The 18,611-nt window shown below is 33.3% G+C and overlaps 1 protein-coding gene across 1 annotated transcript; it reads left to right on the plus strand.

Moving 5' to 3' along the window:
• Positions 1–5,028: 5,028 nt before the first annotated feature.
• On the plus strand, positions 5,029–13,255 carry LOC101898577 (diphosphoinositol polyphosphate phosphohydrolase 2). The gene is made up of 4 exons (XM_005191959.4): positions 5,029–6,704; positions 12,168–12,266; positions 12,328–12,483; positions 12,964–13,255. The coding sequence occupies exons 2-4, from the start codon at positions 12,168–12,170 to the stop codon at positions 13,210–13,212; spliced, it is 504 nt and encodes a 167-aa protein (XP_005192016.1). The 5' UTR covers positions 5,029–6,704; the 3' UTR covers positions 13,213–13,255.
• Positions 13,256–18,611: the final 5,356 nt, after the last annotated feature.

The following is an 18,611-nucleotide window of genomic DNA, read 5'->3' on the forward strand; positions in this document are numbered from 1 at the left end:
AAGATAAATTTCAATACATAAACCTTCATCGGAATAAACAATGATATGATATTACCGAACTTTTGATACCCCACACCACCAAAGAAGTCGAATTTTCTTTATATTATTTCTGGCTTCGTCCGTCCATGTCCCACACCACTACATGTAACATCGTTCCTTTATCTGTTTTAATGAGAAATCTAGTAAAAGATAATGAAAGTAAGGGAGAAAAAAACAAGTCAAAACTGCATAAAAAAAAAAAAAAAAAAATATATATATATATATATATATATATATATATATATATATATATATATATATATATGGATTTTATAGTGACAAGTTGCAAAAATATTAAATGTTGTAGATTGTTGGCTTTCTTGCTTATTCATAACGAACTTTTCATAGCGACTTCCTTTGGTATGGCTTACATTTTTCGCCTAAAGATATGCTGCAGTTAATTTAAATCTCATCAAATGTTTTGTTTAACTTTACGTCAAAAGTAGATGGCTGTCGTCTAATTAGGCAAACTTATAATAGATTTACAAATACTTTAAAATGTAGGTGGCGCTTAAAAGATAATTTTTCTTATAGTACGTTTAGATAACCTAGATTTATTCAACTAGATTTGCCATACAAAAATATATCTTCTTTCTCTACATACTAATGGAAAGCATCACTGGGTAGAGCAATATAGCTGCGGTACACTCAAGAGTCTCAAATGTTTCTACTAAGGCGTTTTTACACGTTGCATTCAAACAATAACAAAACAAGTAAGCAAAAGCTAAAGTAGTGCGGGGCCGACCATGTGATACCCTGCAACACTACAATATGTTGGAAGTCCCCTTTGCTCTGTTCCAGTACCAGCAAGATTCTACCAGTTTTGCAGTTTTCTTCGATATCATGAAGGGAAAATCTGTTATCGCAGTAAAAACATTTCCATTCTTGGAACAGACCATTTATTGTCCAAATCCATTTTGGAAGATTTCGTTTTAGAAATAATGTCATAGAGCCCTGCCCAGATGTTACCCTTAGCTTTGTGACGGCGATCATTTGCCCAATATTTATGCAACCAGTCGTGTTGTTAGGTATTCAAAACAATTTCATACGAAAGTTGTGGCCCATTTTACAGTGGTCATCCAAAATGCTAGACATCTTCCCTGTCCTTAACTCCCTTCCCATGCAAAATTCCGTGTAGATTGGTTTTCAACTGTGACCTGTAAATCGACTGCAAAATCAGAATATTTTTAACTTTTAGGTCCATAAATGTACATCTTCAAAAACAAGAGGCTTTAATTCTGACCCTAAACCAACCCCCATGCCAGATTTCATAAAGATCGGACGATAATTGCTACCTGTAAATAAAACCCTCAACACATACAAATATTCGCGGTTTAGGAGATATTTTCGTATTTTTTGCTTCTGCCCAGCCCTAAACTCTGAATCCATGCAAAAAAACCAACAGCAAAATCAGGAAATTTGTCTGTTATTGGTTTATTTAATCCCTAAATATTTTGCGTTCATCTCCAAAAACAATAGGCTTCTATTCTGACCAAAACCAAACCTCCATATTCAACTGCACAATGATTAGGCCATAATTGCGACCTGTAGTGTGATTACTATTTAACATGGACAGACGGACGGACGGATATACATAGCTCATAGCTATATATAGTTTCTTATGTCGGGACAAATATTTTGAGATATTACATAATTTTTGGCACAATCAAACTTATAATACCACTAAAACATAGTGTTGTAGGTTATAAAAAACTTAAAATTGTATTTGCTCTTGATAATGCATCGGAAGGATCATGGCTCAATAAGAAACTACTATGAAAGTGCAACACTGTACTGGAGTCTTATAGCGTCCAATAGATATTTAAACATTCAACAGTTGGTTTTGTTTATTTTACAATTTTCCATAAAATTCTAATTGTTTAAAATAACGGGAAGGAGAAACTACATAATGGTTCGATTGCTGATTCGATTCTAATTTGTTTATTTAAAAATATGTTTCTTAAGTACTACTAAAACTTAACGTAACAATTGTTCTTATATATTCTAATATTGAATGGAGAATATTGCTGAGCTGTTTGTCATTTCCTTCAAGTGGTCTTACATATCTGCTGTGTCACACATTATCGTATGCATCAGCGCACATGATCACCGAATTGTACACATCTGATATTTTTTGGCGGCTGGAAAATACGTAATTTTATAATATTTATTTTTTATTGGTAGCTTTACTCATCGCCTTAACCGCACTCAAAAGTATATACAAAGCATGGTACAATGAAGAGAAGGTAGGTCAACTTTGAAAAAATTGCAAGTATAGAGGTCTACCTGTTTGGCTTGTAATGTCAGAATTAGTATCAAAACAATAAAAAATCAAACAACTTGTTGCATTTATTTTGAATAAATAATTGAAAAGCGCGATAACTGAATAAAAGGTCAAAATTTATTTTCAAAATCATGTACTATATATCTCTAAAGGATTATTTCGCTACAAAAACTCTAGATTTTGTAGATGCATACGTTGAAATAAACATTCTGAAAACACCCGAATTTGAAAATTTTCTGAACAATTTTTTGTTATTGGAAAGAAAACACATACATAAACAAATAATGATGACATATTAAGCCTAGAAAATAAAAAAATTGAAATCATATGGTAGTTCTGCCCTACCTTGAATTCATTGTACCATGATACAAAGTATTTTGTACACTAATGTAGGGGAACTTCAATGGAATGTTGGGGTCATTCCACAAAATTGAGTCCAAAATAGAAGAACAATATTGTTTTATCCATGGTAGAATCAGAAAGGTACAGTGATGGCATCATGTTTGGAAAAATTGCAAACATTAACTGCATGACTTTTTTTATACCCTCCACCTTGGAAAGGACGGTATATTAACTTTGTCATTCCGTTTGTAACATCCCTATTAAAATTCAAAGTCGATTTAACAATGTCCGTCTGTTGAAATCACGATACAGCCCACATTATTTGACGTAAGGCAGAACAATTTGTATTGTGCTGGGATGGTTGGTATTGAAAATGAGATATATCAGTCCACGTTTTGATATAACTGTACATCCCGATATTCGGTATTTTGATGATTTTTGCCACATTTTTTTGCGGATTTGTCTAAAAATTTGAATTTGTGGGTCATAATGGGTTCTAGTTCCAATGACGAAACATTGTATGTTTTATTTTTTGTTTAGCCCCATATAACGGTACCTCCCGATATTCGGTATTTTGATGATTGTTGACACTATTTCCCACGAATAGGTCTAAAAATTGGCATTTGTGGGTCATAATGGGTTCTAATGTTTCCTTTACCCTAAGGTGGAAGGTATTAAAAGTTCTGCACGGCGCATGGTAAAATTAAGAAGGTAAAGTCATGCAATCATATGTTTATAATGATAAGAGATGGGAACCTATTTTCTATGCCATTAATTTGACGAAGTAAATTACAGAAAATGCAGAATTGGGAATGCTTATTTGAAATAACTTTACCTTTTTATTTTTACTATGGCCCGTCGAACTTAATGTTTCTTTTTTTTGTAATGGGTTTCCCATGGTAGAAGAATACAGGTAACAGCAAGTGTTGTTGTACAACAATCGTAACAACAACCAAATACATTTTTTTTTGTACGTAATACAAGTGTCAGAGTTATGTGTCCAAAAATGTAAACATTTTCAACAAATTATTTTAATTTCAAAAATATACATTTTTGGAATTTGGATTATTATTTGAAAATGCAGAGGAATAGTTCTTAAAATATTTAATTTTAATGCTTTCACATCATTCCCCAGAATGTATAGTTGTTAGCTGTTGATCCTAATCTCTCAACACTTCAAGCAATCGCTTAAAATCGCGGAAAAGGCAACATCACTTTCAAGTTGAAATCAAACAGCATACATACATAAAGTATTCTACATTTTGCAATTTTAGGAAACATGAAATATTCGAATATATTATCTAACATGGTATAGCTGTTCCTTAACCGCAAAAAAATATCCGAAGCATCGCTTTTGGCGTTTTGTTATGTACAACGGCGACTTTTTATATTATTAGGCATAAAATATGTTGAAATTTTATATCAAAAAAGGGTATACCTATTGTATTTCAAGAAATGGAAATATATCACAAAACGTCATATCGAGTTTGACACTAGTATTACTATAGAGTCAAATCAGCTGGGACTTCCTGTTACCTGTAATAATTATACCATGTGTGTTTCCATTTGTTGGCAAGGCTGAAAATTTTCGTTACTATTGTAAATTTGACAGTAGAATTATAAACCCTGGTTATATATAGGTATATTTCGACACAAAAAGTGTGTCCATACATACACATAGGCCAATTTTTACATCTTTCCGATAGATAAAAAAGTGATTTCGGACACAAATCGTTTTTCGTTATTACAAATTTTATTTAAGTATGAACTGTCCGATAAGCGAAAGTTCAGACCATCTTCCCTTTACCTTTTAATATAAAGTTTACTGAATTCATGTTGCCATATTTATATTGATAATATGGAAAGAACAGCAAAGTTTATGCAACTAAAAAATTGACAAAGTAAATCGTTTATTTTGTATTGAACAATTATAGACTTATTTCACGAAATTAATTACAATTTCGCTTTCTTTATTATTTTTAAACTAAAATGAAGACGCCATTGTGAAAAAATGAAGTAACTGCCAACTACCATGAAGCCAAATCTACCGAAAAGTATATATAAAAACAAAGATATGTAATTTATCGGAATAATGAAATAATGATGAAATTCCGATAATGTGAACTTTATCCTCACTGGATATAAAGAAAAGATATCAGAACAAGCCTATATCTATTAAACCCACTTGGATTAATCTTCAATAGTATAAACGCGCTATTAGCATCTTCCAACTTCTGAAACAGAACAATTATTTAAAGTTCTACCGATTACCGACTTCTCGTTCTTTGCGGATTCTTCCATTATCTCATTTTTCTTGGCTGATTCCTTCAATTCACGCATTCGTTCAAATTTATCGACTCTATAGAAAGTCGACTTGTATAGCCCTATTTTTCAGCCGGTGAGCTGAGCAATTAAGAAATTAATTTATTTTTATTTTGTGTTCCGCGATAAAGAAAAATATTCCACGAAAATAGTGAAAGTCGCGAGCTGCACTAAATTATTGACTTATAACAAACATTACGACAAACTGAGGGATATTGCAACGTGATAACAAACAATTCTAGTGTCAACAACGTGGAAACGAACCTCTGCGACGACCACAAATAAAAAGGATCCAACCCAAAAGTGTGGCATAGTTCGACTAATTATGCAAATGAAAAGTGGTTCGCTGGCGAAAAAACGGTTACAACCCACGGTGATTAGATACGTGACAATAACGCAGTAGCCCTAAACATTCAAAAATTCCAGAATTTTAGCACTTTTGAATTTTTTAAGGGTTCAAGAAAGGGAAGACCTCTACGAACGAATCCATCACCTACTTCTTTGAAAATGTGGCGTTTGATTTATTTGTTATAAAACAGCTGTTTCTGCTTCGGAGGCAAAAGAAAAGAAGAACCACCATCTTTGTTTCTTTTGTGGTACACATATACCAGAGAAAAAGTCTCGTCTTTGTGAGGTGTCGGTCGGCGCCCGTTCTCCCGTCAATAACATTGCATCGTCTGACGCCCCTCTGCCATTGTTGGTCGGTCGGTCGTCACATCGTCGTCTTTGTGGTCGTTTTGCACCTACTCTCCGCACTTCTTCCCATCACCAGAGGACGTTGTGTCGTCGCGCAATTTTTTTTTTTTTGCAAAAAATACAACAACTGCAAAGACGTCAAATTGTAAATGATTGTGGTGGAGACGGCAAAGTAAGAACAAAACAAGTTAAATATTGCAAAAAAAATAGAAAAAACAACACACAAGAATTTAACAAAAATAAAGCGAAAAACAGCAGAGACCAGACAGACAGAATTTCAACAACTGTCTGCCCAGAAAACAGCAACAATCTTCGCTGCTTGACCCACAGTAACTCTTGCAGCTGTCTAGCCACCCAGCCGATAAAACAGCAACAAAAACAAAACCAAAATGCTCTACGTGCAAAGCTAACTTCTTCCTCCCAAGCGCGCCCAGCAATAGCAACAATATTATTATTTTTATTCTTCCAATTTTGTTTGAAATTTAATTTGTCCTCCTACTACATTATATATTCTACCAATTCAACATTTTTACACCATAAATTGGGCATAAACGACAGTAAAACTTCCTTCCTTCATTTTGGACAAATTCTAAAGCGCAGCTACTAATACTTTCCCAAACGAAAGAGTCGACGTATTTTTGCTACATTTCTTTCCATCATTATCCGTGTGATTTTCGTTGCTGTCCAATATTGCCATCGAACCTGATTCGTTTTGATTTTATTTCGTCATCATAAATCCAGCTATCATCCAACAAGCTGCAAGCATATGCGTGGGAAGTTAATCTCCTTGTAGAGAAACTGTTGTTAATCTTAATTTAGAACGCTCTACCACATACCAACAACATAGCGGGCAGGCTGGACGATAGCAACACCCACAGTATACTTGTCGATAATTTGTCAGGAAGAAGCCTTCAATCTTAAATAAAAACAAGCAACCAACTTTAGCCCGCCGTTATAAGGAACAACGCTTAAAGTTCTTAAAACAGAACGCATCTATTGTTTATTTAAAAAACCAGCCAAAGTAAGTATATTAAAGATGTTTATAATTGTACTGATCTCATTGATATTAATGCTATTTGATATACATATATAATCTATTAAACTAGTGCCCTTGTAATACCAGAGTATTCCAAATCTATTTCTTTTTTACAAAAACCCTAACGAAAAACGAATATACATGCAACAGCCGTCCGGGGCTAAATTGGTAGTACTATGGGGCCACATATCTAAATCCAAAAGCGATACTATTCTTTATTTTTTTTTTTTTTTTTTGAGCGATATAGTTTGAATAATGAAGGAGGTATTCTTATGAGAATTTTAAAATTATTCGTTTGCTTGGAATTGTATTTGCCTAATTATGTTCGAACAGTAGCATAGTTACACTAGATCAAAAACTTAGTTAAACGATTGTTAAAAATTATACACATAACCATGTCTGTTTAGAAAAAGAAACTTACACTAGCACGCATAAAATCATATTGTGTGTAACGGAATACTTTCTACAAAATTAATTGGTATGTAATTCTATATAAATTCCAGAGTCTTGAAAAACATGTGAACAAAATGGAATACCAGTCATCACCCAATTCCCTTATATAAACGAACACAAGTAAATTAGATTAATGCCACCAAGTATGTATATCATTAGGCAGGCGAATTCGGACTTAAAATAGTGATTTTAATAAATGGGTGATACCAGTAGGATTCATCTTCTTCTTCAGCGTGCTTTAGAGTACAGTATGACCTATCTTTATATACTCTTCTCCATGAGGAAAAAAATTGCAAAATATGTCCAAATGAACCTGTTACAAACTTTTTTCAAGACATTTTCTGGTAGCCAATAATCCGAAACGCTAATATGGTTACACCGATTTTTATTTTTTCCACAAATAAAAGAAAAGGTGGACCGAATTCATTTTTCATTGTATATATAGGTCGTTTGGGTATATCCCTCATATAACGGTACCTCTCGATATTAGGTGTTTTGATGATTATTCCCACATATATGTATATGTGGGCTATTCTATATGTGGACATATATATTGACAAATTTCATCCTGAAGGTACCCATTAAGAACTTCAAACACATAAAACATAAAAACGAAATAGGGTAAGTGTACCAGTAGTCGGCACTTTTAGGATTTTCGCGTTTTTAATCGCTCACAATTCTGAGTAGAACTTTTCAATTATTAAAAAGTTAATTTATTCAGATTCGAAATTTTGTATAGTTTTTGCAATAAAAAAAGGTTTAATAACTTTTTATTAAATTTCATAAATTTGTAGTTTTATTAAAACAATGCCTTTTTGCCAGTAGTCGGCGCCACTTGCCAATTGTCGGTATGGCATGTTCCAACAGTCGGCATACCGATTTTTTTGTGAGAATAATTAATAATATTAACAAATTAATTCATAAAAATATAATATTTTTGTTTAGTTAAATTGATTCGACGTCTTCATTGTACTTTTCTTAAGAATATGGATTGTTGAGGACTTTCACAGACAAAAATTTATTTTTAGTAGAATAAATCATCTTCTCTTAGCGAAATTGTACACAAAGATAGCGGACAATATATTTGAAGTAAACAAAAACATTTAGTTATAATAGTTTCATTTATTTGGGCTTAAAAATAAAAGGTGCCGACTACTGGGACATGCCGAATTTAGGCACATTTACCTTATAAGAAATTAATGTTATATGGGGGACATACGAAAGTATTGACCTATATAGCCGTAATAACTTGAAATCCCAATTAAAATACTAGCAATAATACTAGAAACAATATATGGTGATTCAACAGACGTTACAAAGACTTGCGTTTTTATGGTGATACACAATAATAAAATGTCCCTTAAACAGAATGACAAGGTTAGTGTTTACTCAAAGCGAAGTTCCCTGTATTCTGATCTATATTCATACGTCTGATTTTTTTATATATGTAAGAATTAATTTTTTTATATATGTAAGAATCTATGTTCAATGAACTGCAGGTTAAGCTGCAAATTAGAAAAATATCAATGTAACGATAAAATTCGTGTTAAATTTCTTCTTGATTTGATGTTTCAGCATATTTTCTTAAAAAACCCAAATTATGCCATATCATTCTAATGCTTGTGGCTAGATATGGATGCGATAATTCATGCCACATTTTAATCACACTTTTTCCAATGGACTTTACACGTGCTTAATACTCAATGTTATTGTCAAATGCTCCGGGGCATTTTGTTAACTCGTGTTTATCAGTTTTATTTATTTCCCATGCTGGTACAATTTTTATTCTTATGCATACATATATCTATACTGATTTGATTGCTTTCTTTCTTCGCTGGCAATGAATGATAAGGAACAAGTGGTATGAGTGGTTTTGTTTGAACAGATAAGAAATAAAGCTGCATAAACTTTTACCATTTGTTGGATTCGATGACGTGCGGAAAATTCTAGTTAAAGTGTCGGTACTTGATGTAGTTACAGACTTTTTTTTTTTGCAAATTTTTGTTCTTGCTCACATTAGAATGAAACTTTATTGCCAAATGTTTGGTACTATAGCAAATAATTGTTCAAAATATAATATCTAAAGCCTACAATTGTCGACTTTTTATACCCTCCACCATACTATGGAGGGTATATTAATTTTGTCATTCCGTTTGTAACTCCTCGAAATACTCACGTATATATATTCTTGATCAGCGTAAAATTCTAAGACGATTTAGCCATGTCCGTCTGTCTGTCTGTCCGTCTGTCTGTCTGTCTGTTGTAATCACGCTATCTTTCGAACAAATTGAGATAGAAGGCTAAAATTTTGCACACATGTATATTTTGCCAGTAGGCAGGTTAAGTTCGTAAATGGGTCATGTAGGTCCAAGTTTTCATATAGCCCCCATATAACGGTACCTCTCGATATTCGGTATTTTGATGATTTTAGCGACATTATTCACCGGAATTGTTTCAAATTTGGCATTTGAAGTTCGTAATGGATACTACAGCCTAAGACAGAAAATTATCTGTGCAGGTCCACGTCTTCGTATAGCCCCCATATAACGGTACCCCCCGATATTCGGTATTTTGATGATTTTAGCGACATTATTTAACGGAACCGTTCCAAATTTGGTATTTGAAGTTCGTAATAGATACTGCAGCAGAAAACAGAAAATGGGCCATGTAGGTCCACGTCTTCGTATGGCCCCCATATACCGTACTCCCCGATATTCGGTATTTTGATGATTTTAGCGACATTATTTAACGGAACCGTTCCAAATTTGGTATTTGAAGTTCGTAATAGATACAGCAGCAGAAAACAGAAAATGGACCATGTATGTCCACGTTTTCGTATAGGCCCCATATACCGTACCCCCCGATATTCGGTATTTTGATGATTTTAGCGACATTATTTACCGGGATTGTTTTAAATTTCGCATTTGAAGTTCGTAATGGATACTTCAGCCCATGCCAGAAAATTGTCTGTGCAGGTCCACGTCTTGGTATAGCCCCCATATAACGGTACCCCCTATATTCGGTATTTTGATGATTTTAGCTACATTATAAACAAATTTTTCTTCATGTTTCGCATTTAAATGTTGTAATAACTTATGACAAAAGTTGCCTATGCATGTATACGTCGTCGTATAGACATTCGGTATTTTTAAGATTTTAACAGAATTTTTAAAGGATTTTTTTTATTTTATTTATTTATTTTATATTTTTTTGGAAATTGCCAAATTTGTACCAAATGGTGGAGGGTATTAAAAGTTCGGCCCGGCCGAACTTACAGCTTTTTTACTTGTTTCTAGTACAAATAATCCCAACAAAATTTTAAATACTTTCTTTCCTCTTGCGTCAATATCAATTTTATATATTTTTTTATTACTTTTATATAAGAAAATATAAAAATAAGAAAAATATAAATAGTTCTTTGAGAAAACGCTCAATTAATTGATTGTGGAGTCATAATGACATTCTGATCTTCATATTTCTCCAATATCCGGTTTCCATCCAAGTCTAAAATGTATAAAAAATACTAGTAGGAAAATTAAAGTTTTATTGGGATTTTGCGTCGGAATACTAGCTATATTTTTTAGAAATATAAAATATTGCATTCAAAAACATACAAATTTTCAAAAATATAAATTATGCGATTGAATTCAGTGTCCAAATCAACCACATTGCAGAAAGCCGTCTCCTTATTGCCAACCGGGGTTCTCAAAAGCGTTCTTCGATCTACATTGAATGTGGTGTTAAACTTTAAGCCACTGGAAGATACCACACTTCGCGGGGGGTCATAAACGAATCCTGGACATACCAATTAGTAGGAATTACTAGCTGAAGTTAACATGTCCAACCAGATAGGGACGCCTGTGCTGGTAGCAACCTTCTTCTGATCTGGCCATATTAAGACAGCTCTAAAATATATGAAGGCACCGATGCTGCCTTATTCTGTCCTAATCCTGTGATTAAACACTCATATGAGCTTGATAACAATTGCTGCGTTTTTCTGGCAAAGATTCTTCCAATCAAGAAGGTAAAAGGATTAAACAATATCATAACAGGACCAGTTACAAGACATACCGACAATCAGGCGGTCCTTGAAGCTATCAAGTCAAATGTCTAAGTCTTGACTTAGAAAACCTTCATTGAAATACGAGATTACATTAAGTTTTGTTGGGTTCCAGGATATAGCACAATGTCTAGGACCGTGGCTATTGAATTAACTCGAGGGGGTTCTCAGTCGATTGATCTATTGGTTGATGAGACTGTTAAACCACCAAAAAAACTGTTACGTTAGCTGCTTCAAAAAACCTCTAGTCTAAGAAAATGGCACTGGAAACCAGTTGCAGCATATCTAAGGCCATCTGGCCGGTAATCTCTGGAAGGAAGAAGAATCTCCCTTCTAACACTTAGTAGGTCTGATCTAAAAATCGCAAAAAATACTGACTTACCATTGCAGTATTAAATATCTGACGTCAATGATGCTGTTGCCGACTCCCCTGTAACTGTCCATTCTTAAATCAAACCAATCATAACCCAAACCATGCTACCTCTTTGGCTCTCTCCTAAGCCATAAAATCGCAATGCCTCTGTGATGAACGGATTTTATGTTAAAGTCCGCAATAAGTTCAGTCATATATATTATATGGTTTTGAAAATTGATGTGAATGGAGTCAGCCATAAATGAAATTGTGTCTACATTTCCATTCATAAATTAACAATTGAAAAAAATGTCTAATTTATATTATCAACATATTTATCAGTACACTAAATAAAATATAGTAGTGAATATTTCAGAAAGTACCTTAAATCACATTTTATTTTTGGATTTTTTTCTCTTGAGCTAGAAGAGTAAAAACTACTGTATTTTTTTTATCAAGAATAAGCAGTTTCTTATAAGAAACAGGTTGTAGAATTAGTTAATAGCTACGAATAATTATAGTTATTTCATTGTTTATTTTGTTTTGCGATAAATCTTTAATTTCTCTGTTCTTTTTATTGCAGATGGTAAAGGAAAAACCAAATTCCACACGTATCTACGATAAGGATGGCTTCCGTAGACGTGCCGCCTGTATTTGTGTCCGTTCCGAAGCAGAAGCTGAGGTATATTTTTTTTTAAGTAAATCTATAGAATTCTACAACTTATTTTGCTTGTTTGTTTTAGGTTTTGCTTGTTACGTCTTCTAGACGCCCTGAACTTTGGATTGTGCCAGGTGGTGGCGTAGAACCCGAAGAAGAACCTTCGGTAACGGCTGTTAGAGAAGTGTTGGAGGAAGCCGGTGTTATGGGCAAATTGGGCAGATGTTTAGGGGTATTTGAGGTAAATTAAATACTTTTTGTTTTTACATTTGTTTAAGATTATTATGACAGATGATTGCAACCGCTTGTTTGGTCCATTTTGTTCAAGCTGTAAAAAGAAAAGGGAGTCGTTGAATATAGGACATAGTCATAAAAATTAACTGAATATATTTTCTTTTTGGGATCTTCGAAGTATGTTGTAGGAGATTCGATTACTGTAAGAGAAATGTCACATTTTAAAGACGAACTAATAATCTGGAAAGATTGGGGAAAGTGTTATAACAAAATTAATCGACCACGGTGCAAGTATATTACCATGCAGCGCTAGTCGTCTGTATTTCTAACACTTTACCATTGACCTTATACCCAGAAAACTAAGAAAAGAACAATTATGTATTCGCGATGTTGAACACAATAGCACAACTCTTTGGAATATAAAGAATACAAAAAAGATTAATGTCAAATTCTTCGTAATTTAATTATAACATTTTCTTTATTACAGAATCAGGATCACATGCATCGTACAGAGGTTTTCGTTATGACCGTTACCAAAGAACTGGAAGAATGGGAAGATTCGCGCAGCATTGGACGTAAACGTCAATGGTTTTCCATCGATGATGCCCTGACACAGCTGGCTCTGCATAAACCAACACAACGACACTATCTAATGCAATTGCGACATTCGAAAAATAACTCAAATGTCAATTCGACAACAAGTTCTCCAACAACAGCAGCACCAACCTCAGCATAAACGTCGTGTATAGATACCTCATTTCAATTTTTCTGAAACAAAACACACACACACAAAATCATAAAACCCCTCATGCTATGTTGTTTAAGTTTATTTTTTGTATTTAATGAAAACCTCCTCCTGTCTGTTGAGAACAATTTTATTGCAGACTATGATGACGATACGTATATATTTAGTGCTCACCTATTTTCCTTCTTTTCGTCTTTTATGAGCCCCTGTACTTTTAATCAATAACTTTCATTGAATATGTGGCCTATTTAAGTTTTATTTTTTCATTTTTTTTGTAGGGAGTGAGTCAATGTCTGAAGACTTCAGGCACTAAATGATCGTCCCTAAAGTTACACAGTTACTTTTTTTATACATGCGTATGACGGTGTTAAACGAAATTCTATAGAAAATAGGAGATAGTCTTTTTTACAAGATTGAAAAGTTTGTGATTAAGCTTTTAAAAATTTGTCATCTCCCAAAATACTTTAAAGAAAACCAGCCCTCGCAACTTGATCACTTGTATTGTTAAATTTATTTTATGCTCATGCCATTTCTAAGTTTCACTCACTCCCACAACCGTTATAATGCTATAAAATGATAATAAAGTTATGTAACGTCTAACGTGACAAAATCAATTCAAAATCCTAAAAAAAAACTGGGACTTTTCACAGACACAATATACAGCAATTTTCAATAGTTAATCACCGAAAAATAATTTCAATTTTGATACAAAGTGATGAAGATATTATTATGGAATTTAAAATTTCTTTTAGACTTTAAAACTATTCCAAGAAGTCTGGACAACTAGATTCGCGGCCCAAAATGCATGAAATTAACTTTAAATTGCAGAATGTAATCAAGGACACATAGCAGACCGATAATTACTATCTATCAAAAAACCTAGAGAAACTAAAACGCAATTCTGGAATGCTAAACAGTATCTGCTCATTACCTACATTACAATATAAACTCATTAAATGATGGACTACATTTTTTTATTTTTTGGATAGATTTGCAATTGAAAATTGTTGTCTTCAAATTTTAAGTTGCTTTGTAAAAATAAATAGAATACAAATTGTTGCTTCAGCACTGATTTTGTAATACAAACTTGTTTAATGCAATTTAAAACAAGCATGTCCCATCAAGCCTCTCCAAATGAAAAGATCTACAAATATTATTAAATTATTTATAATTATTTCGAATTTGATTGCAAAGCAAACACAAAACTAACAAAAAAATAATTTATGTCTTAAAAAAATATATTGTACTTTAAACCAAAAAAAAACAGAAAGAATAAAGGAAAACAAAACGAACAATAAAAACATAAGAAGATCTAAAACTCCCCCTTATAATCCAAGCTACTAAGCCAATACCATTTCCTACTCCCCCTTTATGGCCTTTCCTTACTTTTCGAAAATACACACAATTTTGGAAGAGCAAAACAAACTTTTTTAAGCAGAAAACTAAAGAAAACAATTCTAATTTATGATAACAAATTAGAAAGAAAAAAAAAAAACAAAAGAAAAATAAATATTAAATAAATAACACATTTTTTGCACTTCTTTTTTCTACGGCTAATTTTTTTGTATAAGTTTTATTGAAACAACAACAAACCCAACTCTATCAACCCCCCCAAAATCAAGATAAGCAAAATATGAAAACTGTTAAATATAATAAATTATTAGACTTAAACTAAGTATAAAAACCAGGAAATTATAAATACAATTTTTAGAGATACTAAATTCATTGAAACAGAAGAGGATATACAAAATTCACATTCGTAAAACATTTCGCTCTGGCTTTGTATGTAATGATGACAAATGTAAAAAAAAACCAAGTTAATTCATGTTAAATATACATTAAAAATGCATCTGGTCTTCAAAGAAAATGCTTACTCTGATTGTTTTTGGTTCGAACAAAATCGGCGTTTTCGGCGTTTAAAGGGTGATATTTTAGCTATTCTATTTTTGGTAAAACTGCTTTAAACAGCTCACACATGTTCGGTGTTTTATTTCACCGTCGAACATCTTCGATTTGGTCTATAATTTAAAAATGAGTAGTCTTATAAGACAACAACGCTTGCAAATTTAACTTTAACTTGCCACTAAATTTACACGCTTACGAAGAGTACGAACTGAAAAAAATTGTAGCAGCTGTATCGACCAGTGTTAATGACCCTTTCAAAATACAGCTGTTGCAAGAATTGAAGCCCAACGACCTACCGCAACACAAAATTTTGGAGAGTGGCCTCATGGAAAGTTGGGCAAAGATCAAATTTTTTAATCGAAAAACGGTGTTCAGCTACGAAACTTTTTTTGTTCAATGGATACGTAAAAATGCAGATTTGTCGATTTTGATGATATGATATCCAACTTTTTTTCCTCCAAAATGCAATTGTTGGCATGAATGAAATGTGGTTTCAACAAGACGTTGCCACATGGTAACGAGTAACAATCGACTTATGGAGAGGTGAATTTGGTGAACATTTTATTTCACGTTCCGGACCGGTCAATTGACTAGGCGTTAACCGTCAATCAATGCGTCGATCGTGAGATTAAACACCTTCAACCTATTCTTTTGGTAAAGCTATGCAGCCTAGCCCGCTTCAACCGACGCATTGGAAGACTACATTGAAATATTTATTCGCGAGATACCGGCCGAAATGTTAGGAGGAGCCCAAATTTGGACTAAGCGCTTGGAATATTCGAGGAGCAGCCGCGGTTAACATTTGCATGAAATAATCCTAAAACAATCGGCCCTATTACGGTTATCGTCGGCGTCGCAAAATGAAGTCGAGGCGACAATAGTGATATTAGGGTTGTCGTTTTTTGTCGATAGCGACAAATGGTTGCCATTATCATTGTCGATACAACAGTCGACGTGAAGTCGATTTTTTAGAATATATGTCGCCGTAAAAAATTGTGACGACATAGTACTTTTTAGTCGACGTTGATATTGTAAGCATTTTGTATTTTATGTTTGTTTGACCACGAAAATAACAACAGCAAAACAATTTGAAATTTTGGTTTCCGAATTGAAAAAAAAAATCAATGTTTGGCAAAAGGATTTACCAAAGGTCATGTTCCAGCAAATTTTCATTCAGATTGGGAATCCATTGCTACAAAATTAAATGTAAACGGGACTCCGATTAGAGACCCCGATGGCTGGCAAAAAGTATGTAAAAATGAAAATTATTTTTGTACGTTTTTATGAGTTAGTTTTCTGAAATTCTTCTAGGTTTGGAAAGATTTAAAACTAAAAAAAACTTGTGCACAACAAGGGTGAAACCAGCAGCAATGGATGTGGCATTTTTAAGCAAATGACTTTGGAGGAGTCTGTCGCGAATATAATGCAGTTTCAAAAATTATTGAATCCACCAGGTCGTGCACTTGGAATAGAAAATAAGGAAAACATAAGTGTAATAGACGTTATAGATCATGAAAATGAGCAAGTAGACAATGCTGATGACGAGACTGATGTAACCTACTATTGAAGCTTCTCGGTCAAAAAACAATGGTAAAAAGTCTACAAGGAAAGTAGAAACTATTGAACACTTTTGTAACAACACAATCAAGGGCCAGGCAATGCAAATATGTTTGTTGGCTGCCTTAACACTCGCCGCTGCACTACTAATACAATCTTCTCTTCATTTTCACTTGAACTTAAGATATGTAACGTATTTATAATCTTCATTTTTTCACTATATTTTTTATTTTTCCGAAAGAGCGAATTTAGAATTCAAAGTACCAAAAAAATATCTTTTTTTTTGTCAATAACAGGGGAGTGTTGCCAACGTTTTTTATTTGTTGCCAACTTTTATTTTAAACTGTCGATGTCGCTTCTATGCCTTGCCATAATACCATTTTTGAATCGAAGCGACGGCGAGGGCGACTCTCACATAAAGTCGACGACGACCATAGTAACGACAACCGTAATTGGGCCGAATTTATTATATGGACCGTTCTACCAATTCAAATAAATATTGCATGCACTTATCTGAATTACATGTGTTTGCTTAAATGTCCTGTCTCCTTTTAAACAGAATATCGGAAGGTTCCATTGTATGAGGGATATTCGAGGATGTAATTTTCACTAGCAGAAAGAGGTACCCATTACGAAATTCTAATATCAAATTTGAAATCAGCCCACTGAAAAGTGAAAAGTGCAGAATATCGTTACGTCCAATTATGTGGACGCTATACGAAAAAGTGGGCCTATTTAGATAATTTTCCATCAGAGAAGATAATATGCATTGGCAATACCAAACAGCAACTTTGAAATATTCCGTTGAACGATGTCGCAAAAAGACGAGGACTCTAGCCAATTTTCTGTCATAGGAGGTTGTACCCGTTACGACTTTCAAATATTAAATGTAAAATAATTTCAGTGGAAAGTGTGACACAAATCATTAAAATATCGAATATCGGTAAGTGTTTTCAATGGAGATATGAATGTTGTGTTTTTTTGGAAAAAGGAGGTGAGTGTTTTTGTAAGCGACGCAAGAATTAGGTTGAACCTAAATCCATTCGAAGTTGTATATTTATCATCTGTAAGTCATATATACGTAAAGTGAAAAATAGTAAAGAAAGGCTTAAGTCGAGCGGGGCCGACTTGGTACATTTAAATCGATTTCTACTAAGTTTACGGAGGCATTTTTGTTTGAACCGATATTCATCAAAATCAATTTTATTTTAGTTGGTAGTTGATTTAGCCCCAATAAACGTGAAATCGGATGTACATATATATGGAGCTATATCCAAAACCTGAACCGATCTCTGTAAAATTTAGCAGAGGTATTTATTTGCTTTATCAGATAGCTGGCGCCAACGGTTGTGGTTAGCATTTTAGGGGTGTGTGGGACTTAAATACAACATCGGATGAAATATACAGGGTGATATAAAAAAGTGTAACAAAGTCAAACGCCATAATTTTAACATTTTTTTAAAGCAAAATATGTCGGAAATAGCATCAAATTTTAGAATAAGTTTAGATTTGTTCGAATTGAAATCCACGCTTGAATTCCACCACGAATAACTTTTTCCTGGAAAATTCTCATCAAAATGCTTTTGTACGCTTCTAAACAATATAATGAGCTGTCACTAAAATAGTTTTAACAGCTATCGGACGAGTGGCTATATTTATATCTGAACCGATCTCGATAAAATTTGAGAAAACTATTTATGAGCTATATTTGATGTATTTCTCCGAATATCAGTATTACTGAGTTCATATAACGGCTGTGGAGGACACAAATAACAAATCGGATTAAAAATATATATGAGAGCTATAGTTATATCTGAACCGATTTCCAAAGAAATTAACATACTTATTTCAGCAATGAATTTGTTTTTACATGCTAAATTTTATCCTATTTGGACTAATATTACACATTTTGTGCACATTGAAATGTA

The sequence above is a fragment of the Musca domestica genome, unplaced genomic scaffold, assembly GCF_030504385.1.
Source record: "Musca domestica strain aabys unplaced genomic scaffold, Musca_domestica.polishedcontigs.V.1.1 118, whole genome shotgun sequence".
Classification (NCBI taxonomy): Eukaryota; Metazoa; Arthropoda; class Insecta; order Diptera; family Muscidae; genus Musca; species Musca domestica.

Coding starts and splice junctions, on each gene's coding strand:
- LOC101898577 (XM_005191959.4), top strand. CDS start 12,168: ATGGTAAAGGAAAAACCAAATTCCACACGTATCTACGATAAGGATGGC. Junction 12,267..12,327: donor GTTCCGAAGCAGAAGCTGAG/GTATATTTTTTT, acceptor TGTTTGTTTTAG/GTTTTGCTTGTTACGTCTTC. Junction 12,484..12,963: donor GATGTTTAGGGGTATTTGAG/GTAAATTAAATA, acceptor TCTTTATTACAG/AATCAGGATCACATGCATCG.